The following is a 19354-nucleotide window of genomic DNA, read 5'->3' as shown; positions in this document are numbered from 1 at the left end:
CCCTTGATTTCTTCAGAATTTCGAGACTTGGCACTTTTTGCGCAAAAGCAGATGTACGCTGCAACCTTTCAACTAAATTGCTATTTTGTTAATTGAACATATATTAGTATTTAAGTTAAATGTACGTTTTGTTGCATTGAATATATTATATTATATTTAATATAATTTTGCTTTCATATGTTCAATTAACAAAATAATATACAATTTTTGTTCCTCAGTGTAGAATAAATTTGTCGTCTCTCGTTATAAGAAAATCCAGTTGGAAAATTGAAAAAATGAGTGCTCTTGTTTCAATAGCAAGACATTATCATAAAACAAACGTAGCGTGAAAAAAAATGAACTCGTCAAATATAAGGGCGTGTATTAAGACCGAAAATTGCCATACTTCTCTCTACAATTTTCCACGCGCGAACGGATTCGTTCGATAATTTCCAGCAATTATTTACTTTCCTCGCGGGAGATTGTTGATCTCTATTTTCCATACGGCACGCGAGACAACAAACACGCGGGAAACATTGCGTGCAACCTCGAGAGCCTCGAGGTCCGCGAACGCGAGCACAACCTCGTATCTCTGCACACTTTGGCGGCCACGTTGCCTCGCATCGGCTCCTCGGTACCCGCCATTCACGAGACTTACGTCCGGCACGCGGTGCACAACGGTACCTGATGACGACGCCGCGCCGTGCCGGTGCGGTGTCAAGGCCGTCCGTCCGTCCGGTGCGGCCTTTCTAACGCGTCGTCGCGCAGAAGACGCGAGCGCGAGAAGGAGAATCCGGAACCGAGCGGCGTCACGCGACACGTCACACCGCCAAATTTCGTCCCACTTTTGCAAGGATGAATAATACGCGTGATATTAAGAGATTCCGTATTGTTTGTGACGTTTGCATTTCCGGAGAAACCATGAAATTCATTAAGAATTATGTAAAATTCATGCAACAACACACGGGGTATTTCGATTGAGTTTGGCTGTTATTTTTTGGTTGAAAAAGAATATTTATTTTATTTTTGAAATATAATAAAATGTAAATAATGACAATGAATTTTATTTGATTTTTCAATATTTTTATCCATATGTTATGACTAGAAAAATAAATATGTATATTGTCAAAGCAGTAGAAATATTCCAGATAGTCGAGGTACTTTGTATGATAAGATAAAAGAGGTATTCTATGAAGATAGATATTTCGTTCAGCTAATAGCAAACCTTTTTGATAAGGAATTCTATTATATATTTATCTTGGAAAAACTTCTTTCGTGGAGATTAGAAAGATTTCTGCTCGAGTGATTCTCTCTTCAGTCTGTTTCTTGATGTCGTGATAAAAACCGAAGCGACCTAAGCTAGGAGGTTGAAAAGAGAAAGAAAGAAAGAAAGAGAGAGAAATCATCGACCTAAATACACACGCAGTCAAGGTCCGTCGCCAGTTTGCATGCACCTTCGTTACATCATCGTCTAACGTAGGAAGTCGCGATTTTTTATCACGTCACATAGGATAAAATTATAGGAGGAAGAATATTTAGCATCTCATTGTAGATAAGAGCAGTTGAATCCTTTTTTTTATTTTTTTTTATTTTAACAAATATTGATTTGTACTGTTATCTAAAAGAATTATGCAACATTATTAAAAGAATTTATTTTTAAACTCGTGTTAAAAAATATTTAAAGACAGATTGTGTGTACACTTTATCATTGACTTTTCCCGATTAATATTATATACAGAAATATTCTTTCGTCTGCTTTGAAAACTTCAATGGAATTGTATTTATTTTGATTGCAATAATATAAAACTCCAAATTAAGAAATAATATGTATAATAGAAATTCCACAAATTATTTTAATATATTATAGTAAACAAAAATACATTTCTATATTTCTAGCTTATATTATGAAAGCATGTGAATATAGTTTTAAAATAATAAATTTTTAAATAATTTTCTGAAATTTTTAAAATACTCGAGATATTTTATCTATTATAAAGTAAAATATAAAATTTATATTTTCTATATATTTTTTGTCCCCCTGGAATGGACGACTTTTACACAGTCAATATTCTATAATGATACACAATGGAGTGTCATGGACACTTTGTTGTACAATGATAATCATGATAGTATGATTCATGATTCATGACGCTTTTGTGATTATATGATTCATGACGCGTGATTGATGAGAGACATATTTTCCAAGTTTGGTGGTTGGTTGATAAATATATTTCTCAGGATATTTTTAGATCATTGTTCTTCGAGAGCGTAACTTAGCGTTAGTCATGAATCCGAATAATTTCCGTCTAAAAACTTCTCGGTATAATATATCCTCATTATTCTCAGAACGAATCAACTAAAAAATTGTAGAGAATTATCTCAATGGAAAATGCAAATTTTCTTCTAAAGTGCAAGAAATATTTAAAAAAAGGAATTAACTTTATTATTTAATCAGAATATATATATACTTAGTAGAGGGATAAATAATTATATTTTGATTAAATATTATTAAACAATTTTTTTATATAAAATTTTCTAAACGGAGAATTATTTCATATCATTAATAAATGACATTTATTGATTAATTTATTACATTACTAATAAATAATAGAGTAATTATATAAATTCTCTTTTGTATTGTCGCTTTGCATACATATAAAATGAAAACGTTTAAACCTAAAAATATTGATGACGTATCAATTGAATTACCATACTCTCCAGAATGTACTAATAAAATTAGATTGTACAAACTAACGCATTCGTCTAGTCGTGACATGCTAATTCGCAGGAAAAATATATATTTTTTCATGTTTGTTTATTTATTTCGTAAGTTGGCTTCATAGGTATTTTTGAGTTTTTATAATAATAAAATGCTAATAATTAAATATTACTCTTATTATCTTTTTTTTTAAAAAGATATTCGAGTTTTCTGTTGTCGACATTTCTGTCAGAGCAACAAAGATATATTTGCATTATTTACATAAAAATTCTATTAGAAGAAATTTTTAAACAAAAGAAATTAAGAAAAAGACATTTTTTCCTTGACAAATAATTATATATAAAAATAAATTACATATCTGACAAGGATAAAACTCTTTCCGATTGGAAGTAATAAATTTAAATGAAAAAGTGAATTAAAGATTCAAAAACTTTTGGAATGCTATGTTAAAGAAATCAAATAAATTTTACTTAACTAAAAAAATGTAAAAATTTTAATGAGGGCAGTTATAGTTTTTTTTAAGTTTGTGAAATGAAAAAATAATAAAAAAATAGTGATAATTAAAACGGCAGTAACTATAATTGACCGAACCAATTTTCGCGTTCGCACCTGTCGTGTTTGCGTCTGCTGTAGGTTTTGAATTTAGCTGTCTCAAATCGCAGTGAGAAAATCAATTGTAATGACAATGACAACGGAAGTGGTCACGCTATTAGTAATGCGGCCTGCACAATGGCCATTGCTTACGAATAAACCTCGTACCTCGAGAGTTTATATCGTTTGCAATTTGCAAGCATGACGACGTTCACATACGTCGGACACAAAAGCTCGTTAATCTTTCCAGAATCATTTCCGGAGTTTTTAATGTTATTTTTGTGACAACTTTTTTTCCACAAATAAAAAAAAACTAAACATTTATTTTCTCCCCAAACATTTGTTTGGAGATATATTTGTTACATAATATTAAATTTATATAAATATATACATCGAAATTTCCAAATTTATTGGAATTGTTTACATCGATTTTTTAATTCTATATTGCGATATATCATTCGGAATTATTGTATTTATTTTTTTTATATGATGGTTTCTGCCCGAAAGATTCGAAATTCCATCCTGTTATATTTCCCAATATATATCTAGCACATTGTTTTCCCCGTGCGCTATAAAGAGACGGAAGCACGCGACGTCGGCTAATAATATCCGCCGCCAGCCTAAACTCGGATAAAGGGTGTCAAATCCGAGACGCCCAGGCGGTCAGACAGTCGCGTTCCTCTCTGTTTCTCCGTGATGTCTTTTTTCCCCTGTGTTTTGTAAGGCAAAAACTTGCATTTTTCTTTTAGACAAAACATACAAAACTGATAAAAAAAATTACATATAAATATATATTAAAATTCTTTAATTGAAATCATTTAAAATTATCAATTATTATATGATTAATTTAAAAAATTAAAAGTACTAATGTATACTTCGATGTACTTCTTTACTATCATGTCAGACTTCCGGAACACTGATATTCAGTGAAGCTTATTGTTGATGTGCACATACAATTTGCAAAAGTTATCGGCAAAAGCCATCTGTGGTAAAAATAAAAAATAAAAATTCAGATCTTTATTATTTTAAATTACACTTCTATTGTTGTGTAATTCTTGTATCAATTATTTGATTATATCTCTCGATTGATAATAAAAAATGTTTTATATATTTGTTTGTTGCTTGATGACATGTGATGGAAAAATCGATTTTATTTCAATTGTGAATTTGGTAAAGAATATTATTACAGACTAAATCGTTTAAGTCAAATATACGTTTTGTTATATTTAATTTAAATATTTCCATATATTTAATTTCAATTTATTTCTTTAATATATAATATTTCAAAAGCTCTTTTAAATCTTGAATTCACTTGTTCATTTAAATTTATCAGTCCCAATCGTGGAACACAGATTTTCCTTATCGTTAGATAATATATTTTTACACCTGATTATTTGTCAAGGAAAAATGTTATATTTCCTTGAATAAATTCCTCGAAAGAGAATTATTCGAGAGATTATTATCTATTCGGTAACTGCATTTATTGCATTATCTCCATCGTGTTTTCTCGCCTCGTCCTGCCACGAGTCGCGTGCATCCCGCGTATACAAGCACTCACATAAACCAAACGTGCGTATGCACATGCACACATCGGCTTCCCTGTGACCACGTAACACGTAGCGATGGATGCACTCTCGCCCGACTCGATTACGAGCTCGACTCGCCGCGCCTTCGAAAGGATAGACATTTATAGGCTACTGTAAATGTCTATAAATTATAAGCCATTTACCCAAGTATCCAATGCGCGAAGTGTGCAATAGCTTCTCGCCTTTTCGAGAGAGAGTAATTAACTTTAAAGCTGCCAACAATTTACGTTTATGCAAATTAAGGGCCAATTTATGCATACATATATAGCAATTAAACATTTAATTTCATTTTTCCTTCTTTATTTTATTATATATATATATAATTGTATACCTATATATTATACATATTGTATACATGGAGAGAATTTTCTCTTAAAATTTACCCTATCATTAGAAGAATTTTATAAAAATTTATCTGATTAATACAATAAAAAGTATGAATATGTACATAGTAAAATTAATCGAACGCATATTTAATATCTTATTGTGCGGTAGATATTCTTTTTTTCATTGTGGTAAATATTAATCAGATAATATTTTAGCCAGAGAAACTCTTGTAAAATTCTTATCATGATTTTCAGGGTAAATTTTAGGAGAAAATTCTCTCTGTGCTTATTATTTTAAGCTCATCAGATTTTATTTATAAATATAGGAGATCAAGCCACTAAATTCACGTCGAATTATTAATTTATTAGCGCGTGTACGCGAGAGAGGAACAAGTTTGTATCTTTCCGTTCTCTTGGCGTCAGAAAGTTACTTTTCAAGAGGACATTAAGAGCTTAAGAGATTTGAAAAAAATTGCAGTCCTACACGGCCGCATCTCGTTTATGCACATCTGCTCGTTGCCTGCGCACGAAAGAGTCCCTCCTCGTCTCTTATATGTATATACGTGTACGAGCGCGCGCATACCTCGCATACCGTTTCTTCACCTTGAAAGAATACGGCGACACACCGGGTGTTCGCGATTAACTTTCCAATGATTTCGCCGAGACGGGATTTCGAACGCGATATCGCTGCGTTATTTCTTTCAAATCTTCAATTAAAATTCGCGCGAACGACGTCCATTAGAAGTCACGTGTGTTACATCAAAAGTTAGGAATGATTTTATTAATATCTACAAACTTAGAATTTCTTTTATATAATATATTTCACGAAAGATTTTCACGGTAATTTCTCCAAATTAATAGCGGAGGTCGAAAAAAGCGCATTCCAGGATATCGCGAGCGCGCTATAATAGAGCATAACAGAGAATCTGTCCGAGAATAAAAGAGAGATCGCGCGGATACACATTTCTCCGGTATGTGGCGCACATCCTGGAGCCATCTCTTTCTCTCGTCCTTAGAAGAAAGCACCAAGATACACACGTAGAGCGCGCCAATTAGCGGCCGCGTTATGATAATACACACGCCGATATGATAAACTCGCGCTCTCCGCTTACTTGCATTTCATAAATTGCAACGCGGAAGATTGTGAAACGGAGACGATAGCGCATAAATATTATAATGCAGCGTGCTGTTATGGAGCGAGTTTACTCGGTTTAGAAAACGCGAGCCATGTGTCGAAGCTGCTCCTCGCGACCTCGTGTCAGATTGTGACGTCAGAGGCGAGAAAACGCATGTTGAACATTTTTGCGTGATGCCACATTTTTAGGTAAAAGATATTTTAACGAAACACAATTTTAGGTGGTTTTAATACACCTTTAGAATATTCCGAAAACTTTTTTTTCCCTCGACAGTCTATCGACAATCTGTAAATAATTGAAACATTGAGAAAATATTGTTTCGAGATATTTTCGAAAGATACTAAAGTCATCTAAAGTTGCGTTTCGTCAAAATATTCTTTTATTCTCGAGCATCTTAATAAGATGGCTCGTAAAATTTTCAGCGTGTATTTTCTCGCCTTTGAAGTCACAATTTAAATTGATGTCCTCCGAAAACTTATTTTCCCTCGACAGTCAATCGACAATCTTTAAATAACTGAAACATTGAGAAAATATTTTTTCGAGATACTTTAGAAACATACTAAAGCCATTTAAAATTGTGTTTTGTCAAAATATCCTTTTACCTAAAATCACAATTTAACACTCCTGCGGCGAGGAGCCTTAATGTGCGAGATGTCACCTCTCCTGCTGTGCAGCAATATTTGCGAAGAATTCTAGAACCGAAGAAAGGAAAACTCGTTTAAATTCCTCTTGCCGGAGCTTCTGAAAAAAATAATATATATATCAACGATGAATACCGTTAAATACCGGATGATTCCGACCGTGCGGTATTTAACGGCGAGTTCGAGAAAAAAAGAATAAAAGGGCAAACACTCGGAGTTGGTTCGCGTTGCAACACAACGTGTGCGCGGCGGCGCAGACGTGGTGAGCAGGAAGTGACATCCGGTCGGTCGGTCGCTCTCTTCTCTGTGGCCGGATCCACGACACGGCCGTGCGTTTCGCACGCGTTCGCTCGGCTCGTCTCTCCTATTCCGCCCAGGGACGACTCGTCAATGGCTAACCATGGCCGAATCATCCGTCTGGTTTTATCGTATCGCCGATGATGCGTCAGCGAAGCGAGAGAGAGCAGTTGTATACACAGGGTGTCCCTAACCGAGCTTGCTCTTCAAGTGGTGCTTCCGCGAACAAAATCTGTCTAAAGTTATAATTCAAGAAAGTTATGTGTCCAGCTCGTATAAAATATAATAACAATTACTGGTAATATAATAATATAAAAAATATAATATCAACAAAATTCAGACAATAGCACCGCTTTGGAATTTAATAAGTGATTAATAACGAAGAAAGAAAATTGGAGAAAAATATGACGAAGATATATTATTGATTGAAATTGAATTTTCTCTTAGAATTGGGACAATATATGGTATTGGAAGGATTTTATAAGAGTTTCTCTGATTAATATTTACCACAATGAAAAATATTTATATGTACATAGTAAAATTAATCAAACATTTTACATCTTATTATAGTAGATTTTAATATTTTTATGGTAAAAATAAATACCATATTGTCTCACGAGTACCATGATTTTCAGGGTAAATTTTAAGAGAAAACTCTCTCTGTGTAGACTGTAAATAAATTAAAGTCTCCTAATTGCGAAACTTATCTAAAAATGCATAAAATTTTCGAAAATGCAAGAGTTGCGTGGCAAAATGAAAATCTGTGACGCGCGATAGTCAGGCGATCGATACACGAGGGCGATGCAAGAGAATCTTGGATGCTGCTCGAAAGATACGTCCTGATGCACCGTCGCGAAAACGACGCATCGGACAAAGAGAGAGAAAGAGAGAGGAGGAAGAAGGGGGCAAAGAAGACTACGAGGGAGAGATCGACCGACTAGCCGGCTCGTTCTTTCTCGTTATCGAAGAGGCGTGACCGCGCGAGGTCACTGATAAACGATAACGGGCGGGGTCTCTCTTTCTCTCTCTTTTCTCCTTATCGACGTGCAACGACGATGTGTGCGCGCGAAACTACGAGGCCGGCGAGAAACGCGATCGCTTTCTAAAATAGTATGCCGTTTCGCTCGAGAAAATCGATAGGGATACCGATGCGACAGTCGCATCGATGTTAAAGTACCTCGCGTTTTGCAGTCACATGGAATTCTGACGATCAGGAGCGAAAGATGCGCCGTGGGGGTTTTTTTTTTTATATTCTATTACTGTCGAGATTAAATCAGTTTCCTCGCGTTAAGATTATTTCGCTGGCTGTATAATGTATTAGCAATTGAAGCTTGAGAATAATATATATATAATGTGTAATAATATTACTATCAATAATAATTTTAGCGGTACTACTAATATTCCTAATTTTTAATTTTTGTCTCGTGAATTTTTAAATTGTTTACCATTGCACATTTGTTTCTTTTATTTGGAGAAAAAATGCAAGAACTTGTAAGGCATATCAAAAAATTATTTTTGTACAGCGGTTTCTAGATAATTTTTTTTCTCTTATGTACAATAGTTTCTTTTTTTATTCGCGAAAGGAATAATACACTCATATATATATATATATATATATATATATATATATATATATATATGCATTTGCTGAATTATTGACGCGGACAATTTGTGCTACAAGAACGGCAATTATTTTTGGAATAGCTAAATCGAGGATGTCTTTCTTGATTCAATAAAATGTCAACATGGTAACGACAACTCACTGTAAAAAAATTTTGTGTAAAATTACAACTATTATAGTGGGTAATAATAGGACCCACTATAATAGTTGTAAATTTCCACGCGTTTGTAAATTTGCAATGTAGAAGTAAAATTAATTTCTTCATTTGTAATTGAGCTGATTGCAGAAGTAAATTCACAATATATATGTAAAATTATAAAACGGTAATGTAAAAATATTTTTTACAATTGTATTATTAAACATTCAAATATTAAATTTACACAACAGAGTGTAAATGCACAAAATGTGAACTTAATAATAGTTCACGCGTTTGTATTGTTACAAATAGAAATATGAAATTCACATTGCAGAGATTATGTTTACCACACCTTTTTGTAATATAATTCTGCATGTTTGTGATATTACACTTTAAAATATAATTTTTACTACAATTATTCAGGAAGATTATACCAGTTAGTAATATATATATATATATATATATATATATATATATATATATATATATATACATATATATATAATTCTCAATATGCCGCGTGATTAAAGAAATACCCTGTTTCAAAAACCTTCAATCATTTTTATTGGCAATGTTAATAGCAAAAAATAAAAGATACATATTTCATTAAACTGTAATATATAATATAATAATTATCTAATGTAATATTAATAATAATAACTTTTTGTTGATACTTATTCAAATAATTCATATTACATTTGCAAAAATAAACGTATATATGAATTTCTTTTAGTAATACCAAAATAAAGACAATTTAAAAACTTTATATTTAGCATAAAAAATAAACCCATTAATTATATGTATTTAGTAATATAAAAATAAATATATTAATTATATATTTAAGAATAACTAACGAAAATAAATTCTTTATATTTGAGATTACAAAACAAAAATATATTAATAAATTATATTTAAAAATATAAAAAAAATAAACTCACATTATAATTTTACAACAGTAAAAAATATTGTAATATAGATATTGTTATATACTTTATAACCAAAATCATTGTTTCTTCGAAGTCATCGAATTATTAGTATAATCACCAAGAGATTCTCATTGCAAAATAATATATGTAGCGTGTTTTCAAGTGGTTTTTATTTTGATCTTCATATGAAGCTTTTTATAGACTTTCACATAGAATATAGAATATAGTGGTAATAGATTATATTTCTACTTTTGTAGAAATCTGAAACAAATAAAAATAGTACAGATTATAAAACAAGTATTAAAATGTATAAAGATATAAAGTGTATTACATATTTAATATAAATAACGTATATCATAATTTTTTAATATGAATAATGCTTACTTTTATTTTATGTTTGTTACATGTTATCTGTAGCAATATTTTCTTGATCTGATATGTTTCTCAATTTATTAAAAAGTGACAATACTTTGTATTTTGTTGACACCTTATGAGATTTTGAACCACAAGCTGGATGAATATTTAAAAAATATTTTTGTAAAAATTCTAAGGTACATGTACTATTTTTGGGATATTCCATATTGAAAATGTAATATACAGACATCAACATTTTTAAGGCTTCATAAAAGCAATATGTCCTTTCAATCAATAATTTTTCTATATATAAATAAAACATTCGACATGCTGGATCATCTGTAATAATTAAATATATGATAATTAGAGCAGTCACAAATATATATTAATTTACTATACTATAAAGTCAAAATATAATTAATACAATTATATAGCGAAATTACCTATGATTATAATACATGGTGCTACAACTGGTGGTTCTATATTTTCCAAGGGTGTTGCTTCCTGTTTAATAAATTAACTTTAGTTAATAAAATGTAAATTTGACACATTCATAAAAAAATTAAACACAAAACATATTTAAAAAATATTTACAGGATATGTTTTAAATAATTCTTGAAAATCTTCTTTAAAATGTTTCATAATAATTTTTATCAATTTTAACTCTGTAGGATTATTTGAATTAATGATATCTTTATATTTTTTATGCTGTCCATAAATAAGTATTTTGTCTTGTTTTTTTAAGATTTCTTGCTTTAGAAGATCTACTGAATGTCCCATTAATTGCTCGTAATGCTAAAACATATATTTTTTTTTTAAAAGAATTGGCCATGTAGTTTTAACATCTTCAATAGTAGGTGTTTTATAGACATCATTAAGAAACAATCTTTGCGCCGGATATGTAGCTTCAAGATACAAATTAATTTTATGTTGAATCTTGAGATCGCTTGATGAATCATCGTGAACTATTTGACGTAGAAATTTAGCCTTGTCCTCTATTGTCTCTTCTGTTTCTGTGTCAATATATTTTTCTGGCTGCCAATTATTACATCCAGCTTTAGCAGATAATACTTTTTTTTGTTTTTTTAGAGGTATATTTAAACTTTGACTTAGACATCTTTTCATATGTGGTCTATTTAAATAAGAATTTCGGTCTCGAAGTTTTAAATATATTGAATGAGATCCGTCTCCAAAACATCTGCCATCCTCATCCATATCTTTGAAAATTTGTGGATATTTATCGACATTGAAAATTTTGTTTAAAATATGTTTTCCTCGAATGTGTATTTCAAAGACAACCATTTATAGGATTATGAACATTTAAAAAGAAAGAATAACTACGTTGAAAAATATCTTTAATTTTTTTTTTTATATCGTCTTTAAGATCGCTTTCTAAAGTTGTAATAAAGTGTTCTTGAATAAGTGTAAATATAGATGACATACCATCTATTACAGCTTGTAGAGCAAATTCTGTTAGGAAATATTTTGTAGTCAAATTTAAATATAATTGTGCTATAGCTTTTTCATTATTGTTCACATCACACAAAAATTGATTTAAACTTTCCTTTTGCAAAAAAAGATTGTCATTATTACTGGTATCAAAATTACTGGTATCAAAATTATTGGTATCAAAATTTATCAATTCTTTATTAGTAACAAATTGCTTATCAAAATTATCACTTGGATGATGTCTACATATGTGTACTGTATAAGTGCTGACTGTTTTGAAAATTTTATTAGTAGAACAAGCTGGATATCCGCAATAAATCCCAATTTTACTTTGTCTTATATGTTTATATAAATGTTTATTAAAATTTAATCTATCGTTAAAATGAGCATTGCAATTTCTTTCTTTACAACAATAAGTTATGCATGTTTGTTTTTTATCTGTTGAATGCTGTCTAAAAATATGTTTCTTAAAATTGAGATATTTATTAAATTGTTGCCTACAATTTTTGAACAGACAAATTATTTTTAAATACGGCATGTCTTTATGAAGAATTTGGTGCTTATTGTACAAAAGTATAGATGAAAATACACAGTTGCACATTAAACATTTGAACATTATTAATCAAAAAATTGTATATCAAAGGAAGGAAAAAATTGGATTTATGAAGGAAATTTTAGATATATTCCAAAAGTAATAACACTGTAACATTTAATACATAGAATTATTAAAAACGAAAATAAAACTATCAAATATAAATATTTTATATATAGTATATGTTCATTAACTCAGAAAATAATTATATGTGTTGTGTTTTTATATTCTCTCTTATATAGTCATTATTTTGTATTGAATTATATTCAAGATATCTAAAAATTATTCAATTTTTTTGTATAAATTATTAATGATTTAGTAATATGTTTTAGTTACGAAAAAATAATACATTTACAATTATATTGAATTTAACTAATTACAAAACATTGAATATAAAAATATAAAAGCATATGCACATAAAATGTTTTATATATGAGTTGATATTGTGTGTGTGTATTATAATAATATTTGTCATATTTAGTGTCAAAATTCAATAAAAAAAAATCGATGAATTTTTTGCAACTTTTGCAATATAGATCTCAAAATAATTAAATAAATAAACTATCGAGCTTACCTTTTTTTTTAAATTAAAACTTTTGAACAATAATAATATAATACAGATTATTTTTTTCCTTCAGTCTTGTAGAAATGATATTGCAACGTATCACGTTCACATGCGCACCTATATATAACATCATAAATATATATCATTAATTATATACATATAATATTTTAGGATATACCTAATAACACTTGAGAAGGGCCCGTACCCTAAGGCCGAAACGTGTACAGAAACAATTTTTTATCGACAAGTCAGGTCGAACTATTAATAAACAAAACACTATGATTTTAGGTTACGTTAATTGTACAAAAAATAGCTGATCTAAACAATGCGATGGAATTAACGCGATTGCGACTAGATAAAAATTATACTAGTATGTAATATTTTTAGATTACATTTTTTGTTTCTATAGCCATGTATATATACTGTGTAAGAATTTAGCACATGCCATATAAAACATTTTTTCACATGCCATATGAAACATTTTTTCACAATATTTGTGCGCGAAATGAATGAATATCAAACAAGGAATCGCGAGTATATACATAAAAGACTTAAATTTAATATAAATATAAATATATTAAATAATTTCACTATTAAAGTCTATGTACAAAAGACCTACTATTTTTCCCTTTGCTGATTAACCTATTGTACGTGTTTCGAAGAAAATTAATAAAATATTATAGTTACCTTTCTTGTAGAAAGTTGAAACGTAGAAGGCAAGTAGACAAAAATGGATCTTTTCCTTTTCTTGTGCGGAGAGACACTCTAATACGCACTCGTAATATACACTCGTAAGACGTACTTGATATACGCATCACTGTTGATCAGTTAATAAGAACAGTAACATGTCGCGACGTGATTGCCAAAAAGCGGGAAATGCGACAACAGCGCTCCCCACTTCCACCTATGATCGCGTAATATAGCGCGCATGGCATACGGGTATACCACACGATTTAGAATATTACGGTTGTATTTCATAATATTACAAAAATTTCGATAATTACATAAAATATTTAAAATATTACATTATTTCGTAAGTTTCCATGTAAAACAAGATATATTTACACAATAAAAGACAAATATACATAATTTTTGTGGAATTACATAATTTCTGTAAAATTACATGATTTTTTATATTTACCAGACTAGTCATGTAATTTTTACATCTATTATTTGTGTAAATTTACTGAATTATTTTACAGTGCTGTTCGACTTATTACGCGATAAAGACATATCTGTGCAACCTTAAATTATAAGAATAATCGATAAATATATTTGACTTTTTTCTCAATATTTTTGTTCGAACGCGGCATCGTTAAATATATGAAACCAATAACATGATCATATGATATATTCTCTTTAATCATTTAACTGAAGTTCCATTCATTCATTATTCAAGTTTCATTCATTATTCTACATATTATTACACATTTTTCTCATAACCATTTTTATGTATTTCAAGGTGTTTCAGGAAGAATTGTTATAATATTCTAGAATATGATTATACACATCATTTTAAGCTTTAACTTATTAAAACCAAATTCTATGAAATAATTACATGAAATAAGCTTACAATACATTTGAATAATTAATATTAATAAACAATAATTTCAATTAATTAATAATTTTGTCATGAGTAAATATGAGTGATTTTAATTACATTAAAAATATTTGTTCTTAAACTTGAACATTGTATTTTCATAATCGTCTAGAATAAGACACATGCTATAAACTTTTTGCTTAAAAATGATGTGCACAATCAAGTCTTAGAATGACCATTTCTTCTGAAACAATCTATATATGTTATTGAAGAGACTGTCTTTCTAAAATTATGTCAGATTTTAAGAGCGTATTTTAGAAATCAAAATAAGAGAAAAAAAGAGAAAAAGTTTCTATAAACATGGTTCTAAAATTGCTTTTCCTTCGAGTTACAGCCCCCTAAAGTTGGAGAGAAAATCGAATCTCTGAGAGCTACAATACATTTTGTGATCTTTTTTACTCAACTTTAAGGGAATCATAACTTGAAGGAAAAGTATTTTTGAATCTATCTTTAGAGGAATTTCTTATTTTATTCCTAGAATACATCCTTAAAATCTCTGACATAGTTTTAGAAACATCCTGTATACCGTCATCTTATCTTTATATAGATAATAAAAATTATCTATATCTATCTATATCTGTATAGTCTCCCTATAGACCGTCATCTTATCTTTATATAGATAATAAAAATTATCTATATCTATATCTGTATAGTCTCCCTGTAGACCGTCATCTTATCTTTATATAGATAATAAAAATTATCTATATCTATCTATGTCTCAGATAAAAGTGTTATGACTTACTGATTTATCTAGAATAATTTTCAGATAATTTGGTTTAAAATCATAGCACATAAGACTTATAAAAATACAAATATATTTTTATATTACATAACCGTCATATAATTTTATCTTTTATCTAAATATATTTAAAACAAAATCGTCTTTTCATTTTATCTAAGATTTTACATATTTCCATTCCATTCTTGACTAATTTTAAAATTGCAAGTCCAACACTGCATATTTCCATATTACGAACAATGCGAGATTCAAGAGAGATTCCTGCGTTTTAATCGAGTCCCTTTTTTTTTTTGATTTTCAGAATACAAACGGTCCGAGACCGACGTACGTGGGCGCCAACAACGGTAACGCGGGCGGCGCCGGCGGTGGCGGCGGCGGCGGCGGTGGTAGTGGCGGCGGCGGCGGCGCCGCAAACACTGGCGGCGTCGGCGTGGGACCCGCGAGCGGCGCGGGCGGCGGCGGCGGTGGCGGCAGTGGCGGTGGCGGCGGCGGCCACGGATTGAAGGGCAACACGGGTGGCGGGCCGCGCGGTGGCAATCCGGTGCAGTATCGCGCGAGTGGTGGCGGAGGCGGCGGAGGAGGTGGCGGCGGCGGCGGTGCGGCCGCTTGGAGCACGGCGCCGTCTCATGCGGCCGCGGCGGCAGCGGCGGCGGCTCCTTATCCGCCTTACACGCGATATCCTAGCGCGGCGGCGGCAGCGGCGGCGGCGGCCGCCGCCGCGGTCGGCGGTGGTCCTCAACAGCTGCCAGCTTCCGCGAATCCCTTCGTCACCGCCACGTACGCGCAACACGCGACGGTAAGTCGCGGTTTGCTCGCTTTAAAGTACTTGCTGGAGATGCAACGAATACTATTCGGTGGAATACCGAGTAGTTTTCAATGGAAAATTGAAGGGAAGTAATGGCTTACCCAAGGAGCAAACTGACCTCCAATGACGTCATCGATGTCAAAATGACGTACGTTTGCTACCTAGGTTTAAAGACTGTTGCCATCTCAGCCGTGAATGTATAGTTTTAATATGCTCGAGTATCTAAATTATTTATGTATATATCTGATAAAACATATTTATTGTTACACGAGATGTATTTAATACTAATAATTTTTAAATTTAATTATAATTAAAATTAAGAAGCATAAGTTTTAATGCGAAATAAGTTTTTCTGCATTGGAAAAAAAGCAGTCTATTTCTTTTTTTTCTTCGTACATATTATTTGCTTCTGAGAAATGTCGCGCTTTGCCGAATTCGGCCATTCGGCATATAATCTCGCATAATATTCGCTATTCGGTCGAATATATTATTCGTTGCATCTCTAGTACTTTTTAATCGAAAGAGGATTCGTCATTATTGCAATATCGGTCAATAGTCCACGTGATTTTCATGTGACGAGATATAAGCATGAGATTGTTACTCATGAGAGGTAGAACAAGAAGATGGATCGTTCTTTAATAGTAGGTATTTATTAATAACTAGCTTTTCGGACCGCGCTTCGCGCGGTCCTCAAAGCCAGCCTTTCTATTCGGACCGCGCTTTGCGCGGTCCTCATATAGTCTATATTAAATCCGTTTTAACACAAAAAATTAATTCTTTTTTTGTATTACCGCGATCTACTTCCACATTTGTTGTTCGACTTTCACGAAATTTATACCAAAATAAATGTTTAAATTTTTTTGTGGATGACTACTATGTTATCTATTTCTTTCTCCCAGATATTTTATTTTCTTTTTTTAAGACACGCTTTCTCTCTCTCTCACTCTAAAACACACGCGCTCCCTCTCTCTCTCTTTAAGACACATGCTCTCTCTCTCCTTATCTCTCTCCCTCCCTCTTTCTTTAAGACACACGCTCTCTCTCTCTCTCTCTCTCTCTCTCTCTCTCTCTCTCTCTCTCTCTCTCTCTCTCTGTCTCTCTCTCTCTCTCTCTGTGTGTATGTGTGTGGGGTTTTTTTAAGTTTACGCTTTCACCTACGCATCCACCCACACAATCGCATATTTATTAACGGATTTTTTAAAAAATTGGTACCAAAATGTTGCAAATTTTTGGCGACGATGTGGTTTATTCAAGTGTTACACCTCCACCCACACGCATGCGCATTTATGGACCAATTTTCACGAAATTAGTACCAAAATATTGCAAATTTTTCTGAGAAAGCTGCTGTGTGGTTTTTTTAAGTTTTATCCCACCCACGCATGCATCCACGCATTCACACATTTATTCACATACTTTTTTGAAATTTGTAGTTAAATTTTGTTGGAGATGGCTACTATGATTTTAACAAATTTTTATCATCCTATTCATCCACCCACGCACCCATGCACCCATTTGCATACGCATTTATTGACTTGGTCACACCAAGAAGTAATTTTTAAAAAATTTGTGTACGTATTTGTGATTATGTGTGCAATTCGTGTAAATAAACCTTTAATTTGTATGCAATTTTCACGAAATTAGTACCAAAATGTTGCAAATTTTTGCAATCACAAACATGTACACAAATTTATTTAAAATTACTTATTGGTGTGACCAAGTCAATAAATGCGTATGCACATGGGTGCATGGGTGCGTGGGTGGATGAATAGGATGATAAAAATTTGTTAAAATCATAGTAGCCATCCCCAACAAAATTTGAGTACAAATTTCGAAAAAGTCTGTGAATAAATGTGTGAATGCGTGGGTGAATGCGTGGGTGGGATAAAACTTTAAAAAACCACACAGCAGCTTTCTCAAAAAAATTTGCAACATTTTTGTACCAATTTCGTAAAAATATTGGTCCATAAATGCGCACGCGCGTGGATGAATGCGTGGGTGGAGGTGTAACAATTGAAAAAACCACATCGTCGCCATCTTCAAAAAATTTGCAACATTTTGGTACCAATTTTTAAAAAATCGGTTTATAAATATACGATTGCGTGGGTGGGTGCGTGGGTGGAGGCGTAAACTTAAAAAAATAAAACACCAGCTTTGTCAGAAAAATTTGCAACATTTTGGTACTAATTTCGTGAAAATTGGTCATAAATGCGCATTCGCGTGGGTGGGTGCGTGGGTGGAGGTGTAACACTTGAAAAAAACCGCATCGTCGCCATCTCCAAAAAATTTGCAACATTTTTGTACCAATTTCGTAAAAATATTGGTCCATAAATGCGCACGCGCGTGGATGATTGCGTGGGTGGAGGCGTAAACTTAAAAAAATAAAACAGTAGTTTTCTCAAAAAAATTTGCAACATTTTGGTACTAATTTCGTGAAAATTGGTCCATAAATGCGCAAGCGCGTGGGTGGATGCGTGGGTGGGTGCGTGGGTGGGGGTGTAACACTTAAAAAAAACCGCATCGTCGTTATCTCCAAAAAAATTTGCAACATTTTGATACCATGTGTTCAGAAATATTGCAAAAAAAGATTAAACATACCCTCCTCTGTAGAAAAAAAAAAAATTAAAAAATTAAAAAAAAAACCCCACAGCAGCCACCCCCAAAAAATTTGCAACATTTTGGTACCAGTTTCACGAATATCGGTCCACAAATGCGGAAGTAGTTCGCGTACATACATACAGACAGACGGTGCTTATATATATAGATAGATATAGAATGTAATTGATTGTTATGGAATAAACAAGTCACTTTTCATAGATACTTTAGACAACTTCACGTTTTCATTGTATATACGAAATTATCAACTATATCAAAATATTAAAAATGTTAACTTCATAGAGATAATTGACTTATCGTGTTAGACTACGAATTTAAGATTTGTATACCGATGGTGGTCGTTCTGGTTAAAAAAAAAGAAGCGGAATGCTCCGTACGAAATCAATTACCTTTGACTCTTAAAATATTTGACTATTAATGATGTGTTTGCAGTATGGTGGACAGCGGGTGCCTACAGCTTCATCTCCGGCGAATACTAACAGCAGCTCTAGTAGTGCCACTGGTAGCCAAAGTGGGACAATGAGCACGAGTCTCAGTAACAACGCTATGCAGGGTCAACAGGCGGAGCAGCTGTCCAAAACAAATCTATACATCCGTGGCCTCAATCAGAATACGACTGACAAAGACCTCGTTAATATGTGTTCTCAGTAAGTGGTGTTGTATTATATAGTAAGTTTGT

General features: G+C 32.1%; 1 protein-coding gene, 1 long non-coding RNA gene and 1 pseudogene across 11 annotated transcripts in view; 1 reads left to right on the top strand and 2 right to left on the bottom strand.

Annotated features, from left to right (window-relative positions):
- The window catches only part of shep (RNA binding motif single stranded interacting protein alan shepard), a 75079-nt gene that overhangs the window by 40306 nt on the left and 15419 nt on the right, over nt 1-19354 (top strand). For all 9 annotated transcript variants that reach the window (XM_085482491.1, XM_085482493.1, XM_085482490.1 and 6 more), the window contains 2 exons: nt 15559-16053; nt 19108-19322. In XM_085482491.1, the coding sequence (XP_085338617.1) occupies nt 15559-16053; nt 19108-19322 (710 nt within the window). The remainder of the gene's footprint in view (nt 1-15558; nt 16054-19107; nt 19323-19354) is intronic.
- On the bottom strand, nt 6743-19294 carry LOC114936307 (uncharacterized). The gene is made up of 3 exons (XR_003820677.2): nt 19065-19294; nt 6940-7511; nt 6743-6851 (listed from the first exon to the last, which is right to left on the bottom strand). It is a non-coding gene; the product is annotated as an uncharacterized LOC114936307 (long non-coding RNA).
- LOC114930077 (uncharacterized) lies at nt 10111-12562 on the bottom strand (annotated as a pseudogene). The gene is made up of 4 exons (XR_014924633.1): nt 10907-12562; nt 10756-10816; nt 10343-10651; nt 10111-10219 (listed from the first exon to the last, which is right to left on the bottom strand). The product of XR_014924633.1 is annotated as an uncharacterized LOC114930077 (transcript).

Source organism: Nylanderia fulva, unplaced genomic scaffold (genome assembly GCF_048542155.1).
Source record: "Nylanderia fulva isolate GAGA-0341 unplaced genomic scaffold, ASM4854215v1 Scaffold21, whole genome shotgun sequence".
In the NCBI taxonomy this organism is placed as follows: domain Eukaryota; kingdom Metazoa; phylum Arthropoda; class Insecta; order Hymenoptera; family Formicidae; genus Nylanderia; species Nylanderia fulva.
Note: the sequence above shows the minus strand (reverse complement) of the source record. Positions and strands in the feature narration are given on the sequence as shown.